Source organism: Hippocampus zosterae, chromosome 20 (genome assembly GCF_025434085.1).
Source record: "Hippocampus zosterae strain Florida chromosome 20, ASM2543408v3, whole genome shotgun sequence".
Classification (NCBI taxonomy): Eukaryota; Metazoa; Chordata; class Actinopteri; order Syngnathiformes; family Syngnathidae; genus Hippocampus; species Hippocampus zosterae.
This window is the reverse complement of record NC_067470.1, coordinates 8512752-8530830: the sequence shown is the minus strand read 5'-3', so window position 1 is coordinate 8530830 and position 18079 is coordinate 8512752. Positions and strand designations below refer to the sequence as shown.

Below are 18079 nucleotides of genomic sequence, written 5' to 3'. Positions count from 1 at the left end.
AACTGGCAGCACAACACACTATTGTCATTCATTTGCCCCACGGGGACTTGTTTCATTTACACCCTGCTTCTTACATCAGCGTCACACATGCGACGCTTGTGTATGTGCGTCGAAACACACTAAGCAAAAGGCTATTTTAAATGGAGATAATTTTGTATTATTGAGCATTATTTTTCATTCATTAAAAAATTGCATGAATAATAAGCCACAAATCATGTGTGTATTATTTAATTCTTTGTCAAAATGATAAATAAAGGAGGCCACTTTTTCAGAGGAAATATAATCAGACCTTATAAATTACAACAATGAAAAAAACGTGTATCTGAACACAAAGATCAAATAATAACACAGTCGGCAATAATAAATGAAATACAAATCTGGGTTCACAATCCACAGCAGTGATCACATCCATATAAACGGTTTCAAACACGTCTGCGTGATGATTTGAATGACGGTGTGCATCAATACAACAAAATCTTCCTCCAACAGTTACCATTTGAAACCAACTGTTTTTTTTCCTTTTTTGCCTGTAATTGGGCAGCATTTTTTACAGTGCCGTTTTGTTCAGTGGAGATTTCGGTGCTGTTGGAGAGTCTCCGTTCGTGCGGCTGGATGTATGGCTGCTGAGGAGACTTTGATTCTCTCCTCTTTAATCTATAATTGCTTCAAACAACAAGGTGTATGCAGGAATAGTTATTACGATTGCATGACTGTCCGTGTTTTATGCTGTGTTCTGTTGTGTTATTTTATGTTAACTGTTCTGTAAAGCGCTTTGTCCCAGCTGCAGACGTTTTGAAAGCGCTATATAAATAAAGATATATTGTATTATATTGTATAATAAACTTGTTTGACTTTAGTTCCATGGACGATATTCCGGATTTAAAACCGTGATACCAGTGTAAAGTTGGAAGTTTCTTTGACTTTTTGGACTGTCCAAGAGAGATTCCTCCGCCGGTCCAATTTCTGGAGTGAGAATTGTGCTGTCCAAGATTTGCCTGGCTAAAAAAAAAAAAAAGAAAAACTAATTAATTTGAAATGAATTTCATATTCATATTTCTTTCACATGGGGAGCAACAAAATAAAAAAACCCCACGTATAATATATTTAAGTCTGTTGTATCTCATTACTGCATTTTACAACGAGCATTTATTTCGATTCCACAAAGAAAAAAAAACGCTGCGGTTAAATATTACTCCACAAAAAAAATCACGTTCATAAATAAATCGAACACTCTTAAACACTTAACTAAAAATGTTGGTGCAACACATTGATTTAATTTGTTACCTTTATGACTTTTGGCGTGGTAATTGAGCTCCGTCTCCTCCTGGAAGGAGGCACCACAAAGGTCGCAGGGGAACGGCTTGTCCCGGGCGTGAGTCCGACGGACGTGACTGTCGTGGGCGGCGTGTGAGGCGAAGGCCTTGCCGCAGTGCTTGCACTTGAAGGGCCGCTCTCCGGAATGCTGGCGGATGTGTGTGCGCAAAATGCTGGAGGCAGTGAAGGCCTGAAGTGGAGGGCGAAGGCCGGGGAGGGGAGGGGAGAAGCGACAAAGTAGTTCCACATAAAACTAATTAATGCATTATGTGGCAGTCTAATAAGAAAACGTGTTAAATTTAATTGAATACACATTCATATTTTGTTGTTCTTCTTCTTCCTTTCATAATTTTGCTGTTGTGAATTGGGAATTTCTCCATTGCGAGACGAATAAAGGACATCTTAATCTTAATATGTGAATTTCGTGTGGACATTAAATATAATTATAATACGCTTGATTCCATTTGAGATTCAAGACCGGTGATTCATGATTTTAATCATGAAATTAATTAGAATTACAATTGCTAACATTTGTGGCTGCCTTCAAAAAACAAAACGTGCCCAATTTAATTGTTATTTACCTGAGGTAGTTACATTTATTTCATATGATGTGTAATAAAAATATGATCGACGATATTTAATACACAGTAATTTGTTGCACTATTCTGTTAAGTGAAATGTAATTAAAACGCTCAATTCGTTTAAATTAAATCCATCGGTTTTTTTCAATAATACATTTCATTAAACATACTGCACATTTGACAGGTAATTTCCCATCATCTACGATAGTGCAAAATCTGAGTTTTTAATAATGTAATTCACAACATTTAATCAGGCAAAATAGTAGATCGGCTGTACGCTTACTGTTTTTGTCTTTTTCTTAGTGTTTAAAAAAAACTGTGCAAAATAAAATCAATCTAATTATCATTTGTCCGTGTCTGTAAAAATAAAATTGGTAAAATGCAATGTGAAAGAAGAAAAAAAGAACAAAAAGGACTTCTGCTCATTCTACGGTCGTAAATTAAAAATTTAATGTGACGAGACAAAAGGGTGACTGTACATCTGGCGATAATTAGCATGTAAGTGTGTCACCGAAGTGTGCCCGCGGAGGGACACAATAGCCAAGCGCTGAATGCGCCGTAAAATAAGGAAGTGAACGAGTGACAATACCGCACAAACATGGCGATTAAAATACGCACCATTTTCCACAAATCCTCCACACCAGACGTACATTCAAAACAATAATTTATAATAATGATAATAACAATGATGATGATAATAATAATAATAAATAGATAGATATATTTCACCTTGTTGCAATAGACACACTTGTACGGGCGTTCTCCCGAGTGGACTCGCATGTGTTTGTTGAGGCTGGATGACTGCGAAAAACTTTTTCCACACACTGTGCACTGCAATATAATAACAAATCATGTTATAATTGTGAATAATGCATCAAGCTCATGACAATAACATTGATTTATTGATTGATATATTGTAAATTTAGGAAGTTTGAACGTTCGGGTTCACAGTTATGTCCTGCCCTTTTTTTAAAAATAATAATAACACGCAGGCATAATCAAAGTACCTTATGCGGCCGGTGTTTCTCGTGCACGTGGAGGATGTGTATGCGCAGGCGGTCCCTCTTCTCGAAAGAACGGCTGCACAGGTGGCACGGGAACTTGCGGTCACCACGGTCCACGCAGCGCGTGTATTTCAAATGCTTGTCCCGGTAATACTTGTAGGCAAACACCTTGCCGCACCGGTCACACTTGAAGCCCTCACCAGCATCTGAAAAAAAAAGAAATAATAAATGTAGGTTTTATTTGTAGTTTATTCTGTAGTTTCTTCCTGTGTCCCCACCTTGGCCACTAGAGGGCAGTATAATAGACTTATACAGACTGAAAAAGACACCTCTCATTGACTCAACAAGTTGGAATGAAATCAGTCTTTCTTTGCAGAGGATCAATAATATATGCCTGTCAGTATGGTGAGATTGTCTGCCTACATGTGTTGCTTGTTCAAATGCAATTTTTTCGAAAATACAAGGGCCACTGCAGTTTTTAATTGGTCACCATCTCTGATTCCTGGTCTCACCTTCAGCGGGAGGTAGGTTGTCGTTTTCTTCGTCGGGACCCCCGAGGGTGAGCGGGATGCCCAAGAACTGCACGTAGCCGTCTCCGTACCACACCAGGAGCTCCTGCTCACCTCTGATCTCCTTGCAGGCTTCGTAGAAGATCTGACCCTTGACCTGAATCGCCGACAGGTTCTGCTCATCTGCGAAGCGTGCGCACTTGACTAGCGACATCCAGTTGCCTGAGCCGCCACGGCCGTCCACAAAGTGGCTCAGGCGGCCGTTCTCAAACACCTGTGAAAAACACAGGTCGTTCCACAGGATAAAGAATATATGCCTGTGAGTATTGGTAGGTTTGAGCTCAAATATCCATACCCTGACTCCACAAGACGAGTCCTACCTCCCACATGAGGGTGTTGTCATCATAGGTCTTCATTTCGCTAGTGTTGACCAGTTTCCCCAGGAAGGGTCCGAAGCGCGTGCCTTTGGGCACGTTGCTTTTGGCGTCAGTGAACACGCCGCAGTGAGACACGGTGCCCCAGCATGCTTGCACAACGCTGAGACCTGCAAGAGGAACGTTGCTCACATTCATTGTCACGCAACAGAAAAGTACACTGCAGCGACTTTTAGGCTCACCCTCAGGAAGGTCCAAAGCGTCCTTGTCCAGAGGGAGGACAGGACAGTCTGAAAGGGAATCAGAGTGGATTGGATGACATATTTGGCATCAATTCATTGATAATTAAACATGTATTAAATTTTTTATGTACATAGGTACATGGAGTACAGAATGGATTAAAAAAATTGTGGCGATTCCATATTCATATTCAAGCTCAGAAATTGTAAAAAAAGATTTATAATATATATATATATATATATATATATATATATATATATACATCAAGTCAAGTCAAGTCAACAGTATTTATAGAGCACTTTCAAACAGCCATCGCTGCATACAAAGATACCAGATTAGTATCTATTAAAATATTATAATTCTGACTTTACCTGATTTTTTTGTTGAAGAAATATTTGTTGTTGAATTAAAAAGAATTGTCGATTTTATTTACTTAATCTGTAGACACCTGATTTTTTAATTATTTTCACCCAAGTAGTTACGTAATTGTTTAACCAGAATTATTTTATTTCATTTTTGCTTTTTTAAACTGGATTATCTCCCTTTTTTTTGGAAACCCGATTCGTTTTTTTTAAACCTGATTTTCTTCAACCGAATTGTCGATGTAGGCCTCTGTTTATTTCTTTATTCCTCGATTGATAATTTTTTTAACGATACAAAATTGCCAGTCAGCATAATGAGTTAAAAACAAACTCATTTAAATATGTATTTCGCAAAAAAAATTGTTGTACCTGGTTTGTCCGGCAGATTAACCCCGGAAATAGCGTGGCCCCCGGTGCCACCGCCCGGCTGCGGGCCCGCCGAGTATCCATACAGCACCGCGAACAAGTCGTCCTCGGTGAAGTTGAAGCGGCCTCTCTTCTCCGGGGACGCAGCTCGACTTGTGAGCATCTGCTTCGCTGGCGAGGCGGAAACGCACGATGACGTCCCGCTGCCGTTCCCGCCGGCCGGACTACTCAGACTTAAGTCCGAAAAAGAAAGAGAACCGGAGGCGTGCCCGGTCAGCACCGCTGCCAGGTCCTCCGGTTTTGATGAGCACAGCGGGTGACCTGGCGCCAGGTGTCCGAGGTAAGGCATCCCCTGGGCGGCTAACATGTGCTGCTGCTGTTGCTGGAGGTAAGGGTTGAGCACCAGCGCGGTGGTGGATTTGACGGGGTGAAGGAGGGCGTGAGTTCGGGATAAGAGGTCCATGTACGGGTGGTGGTGGAGAGGGGCGGGCAAGAAGCCCCGGGGGGTACTTGTCTTGAGCATGTCCTCCTGGAGGCTTCTGTCCTTGGGCGGTGAAGAGAGGCTGGGTAGGGTGAAGAGCATTTGGGAAGGAACTCAGCCCTAATTCAATAAGACATGTTGGGACACTCATTGAGCACTTGAACATTTCGTTAAGTTTTTTTTTTGTTGTTGTTCAAATTAATAAGCGTAACCTTATTTTTCTAATGAAATGAATATATGGTGTCGTTTTTTTGGTTTTTTTTTTTTTTCCAAACTGGCGTTTTGAACTACATTTTTAAAGCACGTTGTGATTATCTGCAAAAATTGCTCCCAAAAATCATGTTTACTTATTTATTTTTTGTTGAAGTTTTAATCAAAGAAAAAAAATTGCAAGAATATTCATCAAACCACAGTTCGCTTCGATAAAAGAACACCACACATACTGAAATGTCTTTTTTTAAGTTTAAAATTGTTATTTTAAATTTTGAAATATGGACAATTCAGAATTTCTTCAGCATACCCTGTCACATCTACTATAAAGCTTATGATTTTTATCTGAAAAATGTTAGGTTTTTTGGATTTCTTTTCAGTTTGATTTAAAAAAACAAAAATAAATGAAAGCCAGTTCATTTCATAACATTTTGTTTCAATAAAAGCACATCACACATACTCAAATCTCTTATTTTTCAATGCCTCCAAAAGTTGGATGCTCTCTCTCCCCACCCCACAAAAAGAACACACTCATCCATCAATGGTGCACTAAGAGTATTTTAGGAAGTGTTTGACCAGTTCAAAGAGAAACAAATCAGGGTCATGACACTCATTGAGGTCCATCAGAAAAGAGGTCAACATGCATGAAGCTTTTTCTCTCTTAATAGACCTTAACCCTCACTCAAGGCCTATTTTTGCTGTGGCAATATTTAATTTGAAAGAAGCCTGCAACTGTTGGAAAATCATTAAAATACACATGCACAAAGGTAAAATAAATATTTTTTTTTAAGTGTTTTGAAAGAAATGAAGCTTACCTTGTTGCCAATTTAGAGGCGTTGCACAGAGAAGCTCACTGTCATCACTGCTCCTCCAACTCACAGGAATAAGCTTCTCCAACTGGACCACACTGCTGTGGTCATCTGAGGGCATCCACGCTGATCCGCTGAGGAGGATGCTTGCTCCTTCCTATTGGATCCTGGTTCATGCATCTCAATAATGCCTCTTTTCTCTTGCTCTCTCTCCAGGGACAGCCCACCCTGTTAACTTGTGGACATTTACATATGACCCCCCCCCCCCCCCCCCACCTCCACTCCACTCCACTCAAAAATGTTGATGTTATCTCAAGAAAGCCCCCTCGGCACCCCCTGGAAAATGTTAGCTTTTGAGGTGAGGGGGAGGGACCCTATGTTGAATTTTGAGGTTTTAAATGCACAGCACTTTGAGTTGCATATTTGTGTGAAAAGTGCTGTATAAATAAAGTTGGATTGATTGACTGATTCTCGTTTCGCCCGTGAGGTGTCCCTAATGTTGTGGCTTGTGAGGGAATAAATTAAGAAAAAAAAGGTTGGACATCTTATTTTATTTGTGTTCAGGTAAAGTAGAAATAGGTACAGCTTCTTCTCCGCTGTGGAGATGACATTCCAAGTCCCTTTTTTAAAAACGTGAATAATTAAGTTAAAAAGTCAGAAAAAGAAAGAAAAGTCTGAATCTTTTAAGAATTAGTGAATTATTTTATGGTAAATGTTCTGTAAAGCGCTTTGTTGCAGCTGCAACTGTTGTGAAAGTGCTGTTAAGGTTGTATTGTATTGTTTCATCCTTGCAGTCAAATGATATCATCAGTTGGTGGCAGTAGTGAGCCGTTAAGCTGCTTTGCCAAGCGCCAACATACACCACAGAATAAGAATTCTCGAACGTTATGTCGAGAATTGCGCTACATTTTTGGTTTTGCAGATTATGTGGGGTGAAAATTTTTACTTTTAGAAATAATTAACACGTATTCACCCTCCCCAAAATCACTAAATAAGAGGTGTTGCCAAAAAAGGCCGATATTAGCGCTCTAAAAGTTAGCAAACATTTAAGTTGTTTTTCATTGACCAATGATCGCTAACTCTTATTTTGCCATTGTAAACTAACAAATATTCAAGGGCAAAAGTACTATATACTGTCAAATGTTCTGCCTGTAACTCATGTCTTTATTGTTGTAATCATTAAGGGACACAAAAATTGCTCTTGTACTCATGACAGATTTGCTCCACAAATCAATAAAAGGCAGCGCGGGGTGAAAAATCTCAATAAGATAATTCTTTATTTACAAGGCAAATAGCATCAGCAAAGCCATATTAGTTGACAACTTGCATAACTGTGGTTAACTTCTCATGTCACTTTGCATAAAACAATCACACACACACACACACACTTGGGTTGCAAGGGGGGCGGGACGGGGGTACAGTGTGATTCTTATGAACAATCGAGGAGAAAAAAAACGTGTACACACACAAGCTGTGGAAAAGCAAATTAGCGTTCCTGGGGGGGAAAAAAGTCTGTTGTTATAATACATGAACATATTTAGCACTTCCTCGTGGATCATAACGTCACACCAGGTTTGTTTTGTACAAGTCATTATACAAATGTATACACACTGCCACGTAATATACAAGAGCGGACGAGATCTAAGGCATTTTGCTAGTTTTTTTTTGTCATTTCATTTTTAGCTCTAGGAAATTGGCAGACAATACAAAAGAGCATTACAAGTAGGAAAAGCAGTTTTTTTGGGGGGGTCAGAAAGTGATCGTTGCACCTGCACATGGCTTCTCCACATGTTCTTTGGAAGCAATTTTGCAACGGGCTGGGATGAAAACGTTTCCAAATGGCTCAAGGAGGCACATTTGATACAATTTAAAAAAATAAAAACAAAACAAGTGTTTATCGAGGATTGCCGAGGAAGTTGGAAGGGACCTTTCGGCGCGAGCACGCCAAATGAAGAGACGTTGACGATATGTTCAACAAACGCCGTCTCTGATTGGACCCTGTTGACCTGACATCATCGGTATTATAGGAAGCGTGTCCCAAAAAAATAATAATTCTGATTTCCAATTGAGGCGTGTTCGGGTTATTTGGCTTTTCTCCATACAGCGTGGCAGCAGATCAAAAGTGTGGGGAACCGTTTTCAGTTTCTCCGAGACATGGCCATATATTATATATATATAAAGAAGATTCAATATGTTTTGTGTGAAATATTCCTACATGCAATGGAGGAAGAACAGTGACGCCTTGACTTACAAGTTGAATTGATTCCGAGACCTCATTTGTAACCCAAAACACAATTCCCCATTGAGATGAGTGGAAATGCCATTTATCTGTTCGAGTTGCATTGCACTCCAGCTCCAGTAATATTCTCCACACGTTGGTTACTCTAAACAATTTGCCCAGCTGTTTTTAAAAGGCACAACAGTTCTGTTAAATCGAATTTCGAGTTAACTCGAATGCTGATTTTCACAACAGCATAACTGAATATTTACTTGAATTGCCCAATTTACCGTCATATTTTTTCTTTTTTTTGTAAATTGTAAGTAAACCCAACTTTTTTTTAAGTTGCATTTTTTTGCTTTAGGTTTAATCCATTTCAAATTGGAGAAGCAATTTCCTTTCGACAAATTATTCGCGAGCTGCCAAATCGCTGCTTGTTGTGACGTTCGCTGCCACCAATGAGCACTCGTAACACATTTTGGCTTACAAGTCAAAGCAAAAAAAAATAAAAATAAATAAACATTAATATAAAAAAATCTGCAGAGTGATTGCTTAGTGATTTTAAAACCAGTATTGGAATATTCAAAGTGGGATGGCGGTGGTGTGAGAAGGAATAGTGGAGGTGGGAGGAGAAAAAAAAAAAAAAAAGGAACTTGCGTCTCCCGCCCTATTACGTTGAAAGCAATTGTCACAACGGCCACTGACGTCATTGAGGGTCCCGTGTGAAAGGCACTGGCGAATACATTTCGCTCAAAAGGGGTGATATGAAAACAACAGAATGGACCAATTGTTAATTATGCACTGTGGAGCATTTTTGGCTTAATTTTTTTTTTTACAATTTTAAAATGTGAGAATATTTGCAGGTTCCCCACCCCTGTAATTGAACGAATCTAAAAAAAAGTGAGGCGCAAAAAAAAAAGACTCTCGCGCCATTTTAAGTGAATCACTGCCTGAGGACATTTCAATATGGCTGTCTGTCTGTCAAAAAGCCTGTGTCGAATAATCTAAAATGTGTGTGAGACAAATGACATTAAAAAAAACAAAAAAATGGGCGTTTTAATACTGCATCCAAACACACAGCCCAAAAAAAGGTGTCCTTATTTTCAATTATTTAAGAAACTGTACAAAAATCACCCCCCAAAAAAGTTATTGCTCGTTTACATGACACCAAAAAATGCACCTAGCAGCTTGTATGAAGCATTATTTTTTTTTGAAACTCCAGACAACATAGAAAGCACTTTTAACATTTTGTTTTTCAATTCAAAGTTATCGTATGGCTGTGTTGACTCGACCGGTCTCGTTTAGTGGTGGTCTACGCTAAAGGCAAAGAGAAGCAAGAAGCAAATATCATCTGTACACTGTATACACCGCGGTCCCGCCCTGTTCTGCTTTGTACCGGATAAGCTGAAAACAAAGAAATATGATGAAGTGAGCAGTTGGGGTGCTTCCCCCTCTCCCTTCAAATAAAAAAACAAAAACAAAACAAAATTCTAATAAATAGGAAAAAATAACCCCACCGTGGTATTACTTATTGGTATATACAGTTCATTCAATTTGGACTTTTTTTTTATCATAGTCTCTTTAAAGTCTCAGATGCTACAAAGATAAAGCCATCTACAGGAATTAAGTCTTATTAAAACAGAATCTATACAGAAAAAAATAAAACTTAATTTAATACAGGATGTAAACCTCAAATCATTCTTCTTCTGCAGTGTGTCTCCGACGACTTTGTCCCCCCTCGCTGACGAGGACAATATTAATCATCGTCCGTCGTACGATAAGAAAAAAACCTGGCTAAAGTTCGTCTGTGGGAGAAGCCACCAAGAGTCAGGTTTTCCTCTTTTTTTTTTTTTTGCGGGGGGGTATTTGAGATGAGATTGTAAATAGCCGCAGTCCGCTGAGAGGAATACATTCATCAGGGCACGGGGAGGGGGGGGGGGGCTACAGTAAGTCACACAACGGTGAATGCAGACAGAAAGCCTGGCTGTATTTTGTCATCTTTGAGGGCCGTGGCTCGCTTACACATTTGTACACTTTGTTGTTGTTGCTCCGGCTGAGGTCCAACTCAATACGAGTCAACAGTATTTCTGCAGGGGGGAGGAAAACGATTGCGTGAAATAACACCGAAGCACTAATGGTCAAACGGTAAATAATTGACATAATCTGAGTGCCGATATGTTTCTCCTGTCTGTTAACTCCAGGCGCCGGTGTTGTCATAACCGCCTGCTGAAATATTGATGAGCTTTCATTGACCCTGAAAGCATCACGGAGAAGCTGCGGTTTACGGCGGGACGACATCGACGGCCGACCGCGTGGATTGAAAAGTGAGTGGGGGAGGGAGGGCGTTCACCACGTAGGTCAAAGTTGCTGTTCTCTGACAAAGTATGAAAAATAAGTTGAGTTGATCTCAAAGACTTCAACACACTCGCTTGACCTCAATTAATTTACGTCTTGTTTTTAGACGGGCCTTTGGCTCCACCTTGTGGCAAATGAGGGCATTTCAGAACGGGTGCCAACATTTGAGTGGGCGAATGAGAAATGAATTGAAATCATCTGTTCAAGCCTCACCCCCCCAAAAAGGAATTAAATTAAAAAAACTGTGGAGTATTTTCTGTTGAGAAATATCGCAATCTAATATTATATTTTATGAAACACAGTCATGACAGATACAAAAATAATCTTTTTTTTTGTCACCGTTTCTTTCAATATAATGTACTTTGGCTGCAAGTTTCTCAGAGAATATCAGAGGCATAATAAAACCAGAATAAAAACCTCTTAAGACTTCCAATTCATTCGTGGCTATTCCCGATTTTGTATTTGTGAACTCCCTACGTCGATAAATCCAAACCGGAAGAGGTCTACAATATTCCAGAGGGGGGAAAAAAAAGATACTTCATCTTATTAAAGATTATTACTATTCATGAAGTTGCAAGACGAGTTTGAAATGATATGCGTCACATTTTTAAAAGTTTTTAGCAGTTGACGTGGGTCCTTACCTGCTCTTGTCCCATGGAGGGTAAACCGGGCGACGACATGGACGTCACGCCCATCTGAGCCATTCCGGGGACGCCGTTGTACATGCTGTTGTTACTCTGCTGCTGCTGCTGGGTGAACTGAGGGGACGCCTGCTGCTGTGAGAACATACTGCAAAGGATAGAACCAGAAATCACAAATTAGAAATTAAAGCCCCCAACCCCTTTTTTTCCCCCTACCTGCTCCCTGCCACGTTGCCCTGATTCCAGCCGTTGATGTCGGGCGAGCCCTGGAAGGGGGTGCCGCCCGGGCCCTGCTGCATCATGGGGGATTGCTGGGCGTGCGTCACCCGTGGGGACAGCAGAGGGCTGGGTGGGGCTCCGGGACCACCGAAGCCACTCTCCGCCTGCTGGCTCATACCTGTGGCGAAAATGGGTCAAGGAGACAAGGAAAAGATTACATAATAAAAAAAAGGATAGTATCATTCTATGCATTCAAGTGCGCATTCAGGATGTTTACTGGAAGCAAAGGAGGGAAGCGATGAGGTCAGAAAGCAAAATCAGCATCTCATGAGAAAATGTTAACATATGATTTATGATGAAAGGAACAATGCCCCCAGGGAAGCTTTACTGTCGGTGTCCTATGTGTTGTGTTGTATTATGTATGTTATTTTGACTTCAAAACGGCGCCGCGAGAGTGGCTGCCTTTCCAGCAGCTCCTATATTTTGTTGTTCTACTTCTTCCTTTCATTACTTTGCTGCTGTGAATTGATAAATTCTCAATTACGAGACTAATAAAGGTTTCTTATAACTATAGCTGTTTTTTTAAACAGGCAAAGTTAAACGTCAATAGATGTTTAGTATGATGATCGCATTGGAAGTAGAGCTGGATTATGTGTTTTGGGCGCCCTCCGGTGGCCAGAAAGTGTACAACGTGCTAAAGCGATTGTGTGCAGCTCCTTTACGAATCAAATTCTTGCAAACGTGTGTATGCTGGGAAAAAATGTATGTAAATATATTTTGGGGGTTTCCAAACATGACACCCCAATATTCAGTAGATGGCATCCCATGGATCCATTTAGCCGCCAACAAGGGTCGGACATGTCAATCATTTGGCTGCCGCTGCTCAACCCGTATTGTGTTTTATTGTTTTTGTTATTGTAAAGTGTCCTTGGGTTTCTTGAAAGGCGCTTATAAATAAAATGCATTATTATTATTATTATTATTATTATAATGGGACACATAAAAATGTCCATTTTTGTTTGTAGGAGACAGTTTGGGGGAGATCAGTTAGAACAGGATGGACAAAACGTCTCAAGGTAGGCAGGAGGGCAACCATTTTGATTTGAATCAAACCTAGCATTCATTTTCACTTAGATAAAAGACAAAAAAAGATTTGCATGGTTATAATACTTTGGGATTTTTCATTGAAGTTATTTTTTGCATTTTGTTTAATTTGAACACATTCACTTCCAAAGACATTTTTAAACGTCTATTCAGACTTGGTCTAGAATTGGGTGGTACTGAATGAGTTAAATTAATTAGTTTCAATTCTTTTTTTTTTTTTGGAGCAGGTTTGTCAGTAATTTTTTAAATGCTACCTTTTAGTTGAGTTTTTAATCAGTTTTACTTTTTGTTTTCTTTAGTTTTTGGCTAGATCGAGACAAAAAAAATTGCCCTACATGTGCTGCTCAAAAAAGGAGCGGGAAGAAGAAAACTTCATTAATCCCACCCCCAACTCACATTTATATTACAAGTCATACATTCATCCTATTTCATTCTCGAAAATGCTTCTTCAATCGGAGTTTGGGTTATTTCTCTCGTCGATAATGACCTTTGGTGGGTTGATGGCGTGCACACAAACAGAAACGTACACAAAGGGGATTTGAGGTGAACCGCGTGTTTGTGTGGTGGAGGACGGATAGCGGGAGCAGTACCTGAGTTGGGAAACTGAAAGGCACTGTGCTGCATTTGGGGGCTGAGTACGGCCCTGTACTGTCCGCCCATCATATTTGTGTTTCCCATCATCATCTGCTGGGAGGAGGAGGAAGAGGAGGAGGAAGAGGAAGAGGAGCAGGTGCCATGCAAGTGCAGCTGGGGGTTGGCGGGGAGGGACGGCAGGCTGGGGGAGGAGAGAGGCGAGGAGGAGGAGAAGGGGCTGCTAGGGGGAGGTGACGAGGCCAGGCCTGTACCGGTACCGTAGCTGGGCGGGTAGGGGAACTGCTGGGGGTTGGCCTGGGGGATCCGCGGACTACTCATGTTGGGCGGCAGGTTGAGGCCCTGCGCCCTCATGGCCATGCTCCGCTGCTGCTGCTGCTGCTGCTGAACCTGCTGCTGCTGTTGCTGCCTTTGTCGCAGGTGGTTGCTCAGCAGCTCGCGCTGACGCTGCGCCAGCATCTGGGCGTTGATGGTCCCCTGCGGGGAAGACCATAACAGGTGGGCCCATGTTCTCCTGCAGGTTGGTGATGTGCATTGATGGTTTACCTGGTTAGGAGCATTGGATCTGAGAGGTAGGTTGACATTTGACACGCTACTCATCTGAGTCATCATTGGCTGTCGGTTCTGATTGGAAGGGAGGGAAGAGAAAGAAAAAAAACAATTAAAGCCAAAAGTAACATTTTTTTCATGTGACAATATTTGAAAAAAAAAATAATAATAATAATAAAATACCACGGCTGTTAAGCCCCGTTCATCACACGAACATTTCAAACCCGCGATGTTCGGCATATAACACTTTTGGGCTTTTATATTTTAACCAGTATTTTAAAATGCCATTTTTTGTGACGTAGCATTAAAAAAAAACAACAACATTATTTTCGATGATTTACAAGCAAATATGTAGAAAATATTGAATGCATGCAATAATAATTGGATAAAAATTAGTTTCCTGAGAATTACATGACAGCAAGATAATTACAGTTAAGAGAAACTTCAAAAATAAACAAAATAATTTTTGCTAACAAAATAGAATAAAAATGAGTATGCGTAAAAAAATGAATAAATAATTTTTTAAAAATTCTTCATTTTCATCTTTGAAAATTAATTCCATGAATGAGCTTTTGGGTGAAAAAAAAAAAATTAACAAACCTGCTTTAAAAATGAAATATCGTCCTCGATATTTTATATTTCCAAATGAACCGGACATTTAAGCATCAATAATGACATTGACACATCATTCAATAATTCGACAAACCTGCTGTGACTGTAGCCGATGTTGCAGCTGTAGCCGCAGCGTGTTGGGCTGGTTGGCTACCACCCCGCTAGGCCTGAGTCCCGCTCGGGCCTGCATCCTCATCATCGGGTAACCGGGACGCGGCGGCATCTGGGCGGCCATGGGGTGGAAGCCCGGCGGCTCCTGCATGGGCGCGCCAGGGTAACCCCTCTGCGTCAGATGTGACGGGGGCGGGCCAAACTGCTGAGGGGCGTACATGGGGGGCTTTTGTTCCAGCATCATTGAGGAGTGGTCCTGCGGAAACTGGTCCTGGTCTAGCGTCTGGTTCTGAAAGGATTATGGGAAAAGGTACGAATAATGAAATGGCTTTTTTTTTTGTGCTTTCACTGTATCGTTGATTTTGCATCGCAGGATCTTGCTGGTATCGTTTCCATTGTACAATGATGACAGCAGCCTTGGAGCTTACTTGTTCTACCAGCGCGGGGATGCCGAGTGCCCGGTCCAGCTCCTCGAGCCCGTCGAAATCCTTCAGTGCCGTGTACAGCTGAGACATGAGGGCCCCCTCGTCCAACGGTCCCCCTTGCCCGCCGCCGAGGCCAATGCTGCACAAGTCCTCCTGAGGAGTCGGGTGCAGCGACCTGGCCAGAGGAGACATGTAGATGGTAAAACAATGCCGAAGAGGTATGCGAAGAGTTAAATGTGCGGTCATCAACCGATCCGAGATGGGAACGGGAATGTTGGAATTTGCTGTGATTTATTTGGATACCTGTTCTGGTTGACGAAAGCCGTCTGCTCGATGGGCATCATGCTGTCCGGCCAAGGCGCCGTCTGATTGGGCGGAGCCTGCTGCTGCTGCTGCTGCTGCTGCTGCTGGGAGAAGTGGCCGACCATACTGATGTCCAAGTCAGGTTGAGCTAAAGGGAGACCAAACAATCACCGAATAAATAAATAAATTTCATAAAAAGACAGACTATAATGGATGCGGATTGGTTTACGTCACTGCCAATAAGAACGGAATCCACAGGGGTCGCCTTAAAGCTAGAACTGGGTTGGCAAACTTTTCTGTTACAAGAGTAACATTTGATGATTTAAGAGACAATGGACAGGTAATTTGTCGACGAGGCTGGAAAAAAAAGTGCTTTTAACCCTCCTGTTGTCCTCATTTCCTGTATACAAATTTTAAGTTAAAAAAATATCATTTAGGGGATTTTGGGGGCGTTTTTAACACTGGCGGGTCAATTTGACCCGAGGACAACAGCACGGTTAAAATAATTAATTTTCCTGGAGAAATTCATTGGTAAAATACTTTTTCTACAGATATCAAATGCACACCCAAAAGTGTTCATTTACTTTTATGACGGTGAATATTGGCCGAGTTGCAGTTTGCGATTCGCAAATCCACTGAGATCTGAGACTTGTTTTTTTGTGGAACCGATCCTCACGCCCGAGGACGCCACAAGATGGTGCCAAAGCACCGGCTAATACAAAATAAGTCATTCATAAGTACCGGTATGTTGAGTGGGGTAAGTATGATGTTGGGACAATTTTTAAATATTCTAAAATCTTTGGGTGAATTTGTATTGTTTGAACGTTTTTTTTTAAGGGGGTGCCGATGACTGGCAGTTTTTCGCTAATCACAGCGCGGCTCAGCCCCCAAATTCCACAGATAACAGATCCCTGTACATACATTAAAATTAATTTAGGAAATAAAGAATGAATAAACAAAACTAGAGGGTCCCATTGGCAACTCAAAGCAACATTGGTCTTCATCGTGATGGGTCACACAACGCATTTTCCTCACCGTTGGGCATCATGGAAGTCTGGAGCATTTGCCGAGGCCCCGGCGGTCCTCCCGGCCTCAAGGGAGCGCCGCCGGGGCCCATCCGACCCTGGGCGAGCTGCGGAGCCGAGGCTGAGCCCACCCAGCCCTCCTGCTGCTGCTGCATACCCGGTCGAGGAGCGCCTGGACCCATGAGGCCTGGTTGGAGAGGAGGGTGACAGTGGGTGAAGGTCCTTGGTTGTAAAGCGCAAAGCTGCGACTAAGCCAAGTACTGTAGGATAACGATAACGCACCTTGGACAACCATGTTGGTCTGGCTCGCCATCATGCCATGTCCTCCCACCATGCTTTGCTGCTGTTGTTGTTGTTGTTGTTGTTGTTGAACTAGCGTGTACGGGCTGGTGGTCCTCATGGGGTACTGCGGCGACGCGCTAATCTCCAACGACACACTCCTCGCCGGCCCGGCCCTGCCCTGCGGGCCCGGCCGCATGCCCCCGAAATCTGTAACGCAAGGTGAATTGAGTGACCACGTAGAACAACAAAATAAAGTCCAAAGGTCATCTAAGTAAATACAAGACATACTTTGATCAAGAAACTTTGCGAGTTCGAATGGTTAAAAAAAAAAAAAAAAAAAAAAAAAGAAATCGACGTCACCGATGCTGGTACAGTTTTTGCCGGGGAATCGCCGTGCTTTGGTACTCACTGGTGGGCCCCATGCCAGCGGTCACATTTTTGTGCTGCAGATGCTGCGCCGCCGCGGCCGAGCTGTTGTCGGACATCTGCAGGATGTCGTTGATGATGTTCTGCTTGTCCATGGGGCTGGGCAGCGAGACGGGCCGCGGCTCGCAGAACAGCTGCGGCTGGGCATTCTGCAGGTCGTTCAAGATGTCATCCAGTTCTGACGACTGCATGCAAAGGGGGGTGGGGGGTGGGGGGTGTTAAAGATGGATGACACTTGAGAAATTTGAAGACATGGGGAGCAGGCCTGAGATAAATAAACTGCAATGGCTACTAGTGGCCACCAGAGTGCAGCAAATGAAGACTCGTTGTGCGGAGTGCTCCTCAACAGCAGTTTTCACAAGACAGTGATAAGCATTCATTCATTCATTCATCTTCCGAACCGCTTGATCCTCACTAGGGTCGCGGGGGGTGCTGGAGCCTATCCCAGCTGTCTTTGGGCAGTAGGCAGGGGACACCCTGAATCGGTTGCCAGCCAATCACAGGGCACACAGAGACGAACAACCATCCGCGCTCACACTCACACCAAGGGACAATTTAGAGTGTTCAATCAGCCTGCCATGCATGTTTTTGGAATGTGGGAGGAAACCGGAGCACCCGCAGAACTCCACACAGGGAGGCCGGAGCTGGAATCGAACCCGATACCTCTGCACTGTGAAGCCGACGTGCTAACCGCTGGACTACCGGGCCGAACTCAGTGATAAGCAAATACCTTAAAAAAGTAATTAGTTACAAATTGCCCCCCCCCCAAAAAAAGTCATTAAACTGGTACATGAATTACTCACATTAAAATTTAATTAGCTACCAGGGCAGGTAGTTCTGATACTTTTTAAAAAAAATATGAATTGGTTTTTGAGATTTGTAGATCTGGCTAGAGTAGACCAGCATGGATGAGTATTTTAATCAACTCAATATTTATTGAACCTCCAACCACGACTAGTATTTTCTTT

At 42.1% G+C, this 18079-nt stretch overlaps 2 protein-coding genes across 6 annotated transcripts in view; both read right to left on the bottom strand.

Annotated features, from left to right (window-relative positions):
- Nucleotides 1-222: 222 nt before the first annotated feature.
- On the bottom strand, nucleotides 223-5487 carry prdm14 (PR domain containing 14). Its single transcript, XM_052054567.1, has 8 exons — nucleotides 4760-5487; nucleotides 4025-4084; nucleotides 3789-3952; nucleotides 3412-3682; nucleotides 2903-3105; nucleotides 2625-2726; nucleotides 1285-1504; nucleotides 223-999 (listed from the first exon to the last, which is right to left on the bottom strand). Exons 1-8 carry the CDS (start codon nucleotides 5331-5333, stop codon nucleotides 854-856), a joined length of 1740 nt encoding a protein of 579 aa, XP_051910527.1. The 5' UTR covers nucleotides 5334-5487; the 3' UTR covers nucleotides 223-853.
- Nucleotides 5488-7501: 2014 nt separating this feature from the next.
- ncoa2 (nuclear receptor coactivator 2) overlaps nucleotides 7502-18079 on the bottom strand; it is a 39679-nt gene continuing 29101 nt past the window's right edge. For 2 of the 5 annotated variants that reach the window (XM_052054481.1, XM_052054482.1), the window contains exons 12-22: nucleotides 17095-17296; nucleotides 16686-16892; nucleotides 16414-16590; nucleotides 15379-15526; nucleotides 15079-15250; nucleotides 14634-14939; nucleotides 13925-14002; nucleotides 13378-13855; nucleotides 11681-11861; nucleotides 11465-11612; nucleotides 7502-10555 (exon numbers count right to left, since the gene is read on the bottom strand). In XM_052054481.1, coding sequence (XP_051910441.1) covers nucleotides 10544-10555; nucleotides 11465-11612; nucleotides 11681-11861; nucleotides 13378-13855; nucleotides 13925-14002; nucleotides 14634-14939; nucleotides 15079-15250; nucleotides 15379-15526; nucleotides 16414-16590; nucleotides 16686-16892; nucleotides 17095-17296 — 2109 coding nt within the window. In that variant the 3' untranslated portion in view covers nucleotides 7502-10543. The remainder of the gene's footprint in view (nucleotides 10556-11464; nucleotides 11613-11680; nucleotides 11862-13377; nucleotides 13856-13924; nucleotides 14003-14633; nucleotides 14940-15078; nucleotides 15251-15378; nucleotides 15527-16413; nucleotides 16591-16685; nucleotides 16893-17094; nucleotides 17297-18079) is intronic. The other 3 variants (XM_052054484.1, XM_052054485.1, XM_052054483.1) reach the window with 2 other exon arrangements.

What these genes read in the sequence shown, in the direction of transcription:
- prdm14 (XM_052054567.1), bottom strand. Translation starts at nt 5,333, where the DNA reads ATGCTCTTCACCCTACCCAGCCTCTCTTCACCGCCCAAGGACAGAAGC. An exon ending in CGGGGTTAATCTGCCGGACA is followed by an intron (nt 4,085 to 4,759) that starts AACCAGGTACAA and finishes CAATCCACTCTG; the next exon opens with ATTCCCTTTCAGACTGTCCT. An exon ending in AGTGTGTCTATTGCAACAAG is followed by an intron (nt 1,505 to 2,624) that starts GTGAAATATATC and finishes CCTCCACTTCAG; the next exon opens with GCCTTCACTGCCTCCAGCAT.